Source organism: Microtus ochrogaster, unplaced genomic scaffold (genome assembly GCF_000317375.1).
Source record: "Microtus ochrogaster isolate Prairie Vole_2 unplaced genomic scaffold, MicOch1.0 UNK1, whole genome shotgun sequence".
NCBI lineage: Eukaryota > Metazoa > Chordata > Mammalia > Rodentia > Cricetidae > Microtus > Microtus ochrogaster.
Genome location: NW_004949099.1, coordinates 36,856,112 through 36,858,787, shown reverse-complemented (window position 1 = coordinate 36,858,787; position 2,676 = coordinate 36,856,112). Strand labels below are relative to the sequence as shown.

The following is a 2,676-nucleotide window of genomic DNA, read 5'->3' as shown; positions in this document are numbered from 1 at the left end:
TGCTCCGGTTTCCATGAGTGCTGGGATCACAGGCATGCACCAGCATGCCCAGTGTCACGTGGTGCTGAGGCCTGAACCCAGGCTCTGTGCACACTCAGAAGCACCTATCAACTGAGCTACTTCTGTGTCTGTGCTTCTGATGCCATATCCAAAGTATCTGGTACTGTGACCATCAAAGCCCTTTTCTGTATTCCTCTACTTGAGTGGTCCTGGATAGTGAGTATTAAAGGGGAGGGGTTAAATGATAAATGTCTGCCATAGTCTTGTTTCTTAAAAGAGTGACAAGTGCATGTGCCCTCTTATCACTGCCCTTTTGTCCTGGGCCAGTTAAATTACAAAGACAAACAGGGCTGGAAATGTATCTAAGCGGCAAATCGCTTGCCTAGCATGCACAAAGCCCTGGGTTTAATTCCTTCCACTGGTAGAGAGAGATAGGACATAAACCAAAAGATGAAAAAAACACCTTTTTTTCATATCTTTAATTACCATTATTGCACCAATACAGCATACGCTTTATATACATATATCTTCAACTTCATTTTCAATTTTCAGTAATTCAAATACATAATATATTATCATCTTAAGAATACAAATAACACAAAATGGAGGAAGATTGAGAAAATAGGTTTCCCAATAGTCACTATATTTTCTATATTTTCCTCTTAGTGTTCTTATTGGAACCTTCATTGTCCTGCCATGGCTCTGCGAAAAGAGAGCTGTCTGGAAAGGGGATGGCAATGCGAACAAATGGACCCCAAGTCTGAAAAAGCTAAGAAAAATATCCAGAGGAAATAATGTAAGAACCCTCTTCAGCCAGAATGTACATATCCAAACAGTGCTCCCAGAAGGTAAATCCTCCCATTCCACCCTCATCCTCAAACTGCCCAGCACACAAACGGACAGTACCCACTGACCTGAACAGGACCCTCTTCACAGTATTGTAAAAGGAATGGTGGGCAGAGGACGGGGAAGTAATAGGACGCAAACTTGCTTTAAGACATCCTAGCTGGGGATCAAAGTCTGGGGCAGAGGCTGTCACAGATAAAGCTGTGGCGCAGCCTCCTTCACAATGACAATAATCTAATAGCAGCTTTCATGGACCAGCTAAGTGGACTAAAGGAAATGCTAACGACAAGGCTCCAGACCAGGCAGCAAGGCATGTGGTACTGCATGAGAGCTAAGTGCTTCCCCCTCTCTGCTCTACACATCACGTTAAAATGCTTACCTTAGGTCAAACACGGGGTGAATAAAGTTAATGCCATGTTTCAAATGCAGCAGAAACGCCTCTGCAGACTACAACTTGGAAAGCACAGCCTCCATCTCCTTCATCTCAGAAATAGCCACCGTCAAAGATGCTGCACTATTCAACACGCAGAAAACCGTGGGGCGCCACCAACCCGAGCCTTTCATTAGAGGAAAAGACGTAAACACACAAGGCGGTGGTGGTGCTGCGGCTCACCGGATGCTCACTGAATAGGGTAAGCCTGAAGGAGGCCTTACAGAAGAGAGCCGGATACGGCCGCAAACCTACCCTCATGAAAATCCTAACATGGTTAAGTATGGAGGCCACTCTGCCCATTTATAGCCTTGGGTTACGAGAAAGACCATTACAAGGCATTGTCTCTCCTGAAATTGCTAACTAGGGCATCACAAACAGATACACAGGAATCATGAGATGATTCTGAAATAAGTTCAAGAATTTACATATGTCAGAGGTCACTCTTATTCTCACAGGTGGCTTTCTGAACTCTGCACAGTCGGTCAGTGTGATAATTTCCACTACTCCCCTGCCTCAGTTGTGAGCAGGAAACAGCAGTTGGTCTCCTGGCTTATACAGCAAGTAACACAGAGGTAACAAAATAATCCAGCCTGAAAGCAACAGAGAAGCTATGGAAAAGATTGTCGACTGATTTTGGTTCTGGGAAATGAAGCGGTCCCTCAACTCCCTCATAGAATGGTGCCCTCCAGGTCATTTATTCTTCAAGTGTGTCTTAACATCTTGCCAATGATACTCAGAACTGGACCCAGTTGGACGGCTGTGGCGCCTGGTTCGGAACAGAGCTGCAGGACAGGGGAAGAGACAGAAGCCAAGAGAGCACATCAGTATGAGAGTCCAGTCACTTCCGAGTCGCCAAGACACTGCGTGAGAAAGTCTGAAAGAGCTCTTCACATGAACTCCACTTCCCAAGTTCCTCCCGGGAACTCGTACTGAATCCCACATGATGGCATTTGCTTCCTTGACTACACATTCCTCTACAGCATCACTCTCAACCTGTGCGTCACGACCCCTATGGGGGCTGAACAACACCTTCACAGGGGTCACAGAGTGGATGTTTACATATGCTTCCTAGCAGCAGCAAAATTACAGTCATGAAGTAGCAATGAAAATAATTTTATGGTTGGGGGTCACCACAACCTGAGAAACTGAATTAAAGGGACGCAGCATTTGGAAGGTTGAGAAGCACTGGCCTACACCCTAAGGGAGAGCCTGTTGGGTGCACTGTGCCCGTTACCTGGATGCAGTGCTGAAGTCTCCCCACAAGTCACTGCTTGTAGAAACTGGCGCTGGTGCTGAAGTTGTGACAGGAGCAGGGGAATCCAAATCTAAAAGGATATCTGAACAGAAGGGGTGGTTTAATCATATGTTCACAGGGAAACCTACACCCGAAGGATATC

At 45.9% G+C, this 2,676-nt stretch overlaps 1 protein-coding gene across 1 annotated transcript in view; it reads right to left on the bottom strand.

Moving 5' to 3' along the window:
• Positions 1–464: 464 nt before the first annotated feature.
• The window catches only part of Necap1 (NECAP endocytosis associated 1), a 14,069-nt gene continuing 11,857 nt past the window's right edge, over positions 465–2,676 (bottom strand). Inside the window, exons 7-8 of the mRNA XM_005365175.3 lie at positions 2,514–2,616; positions 465–2,061 (exon numbers count right to left, since the gene is read on the bottom strand). Coding sequence (XP_005365232.1) covers positions 2,013–2,061; positions 2,514–2,616 — 152 coding nt within the window. The 3' untranslated portion in view covers positions 465–2,012. The remainder of the gene's footprint in view (positions 2,062–2,513; positions 2,617–2,676) is intronic.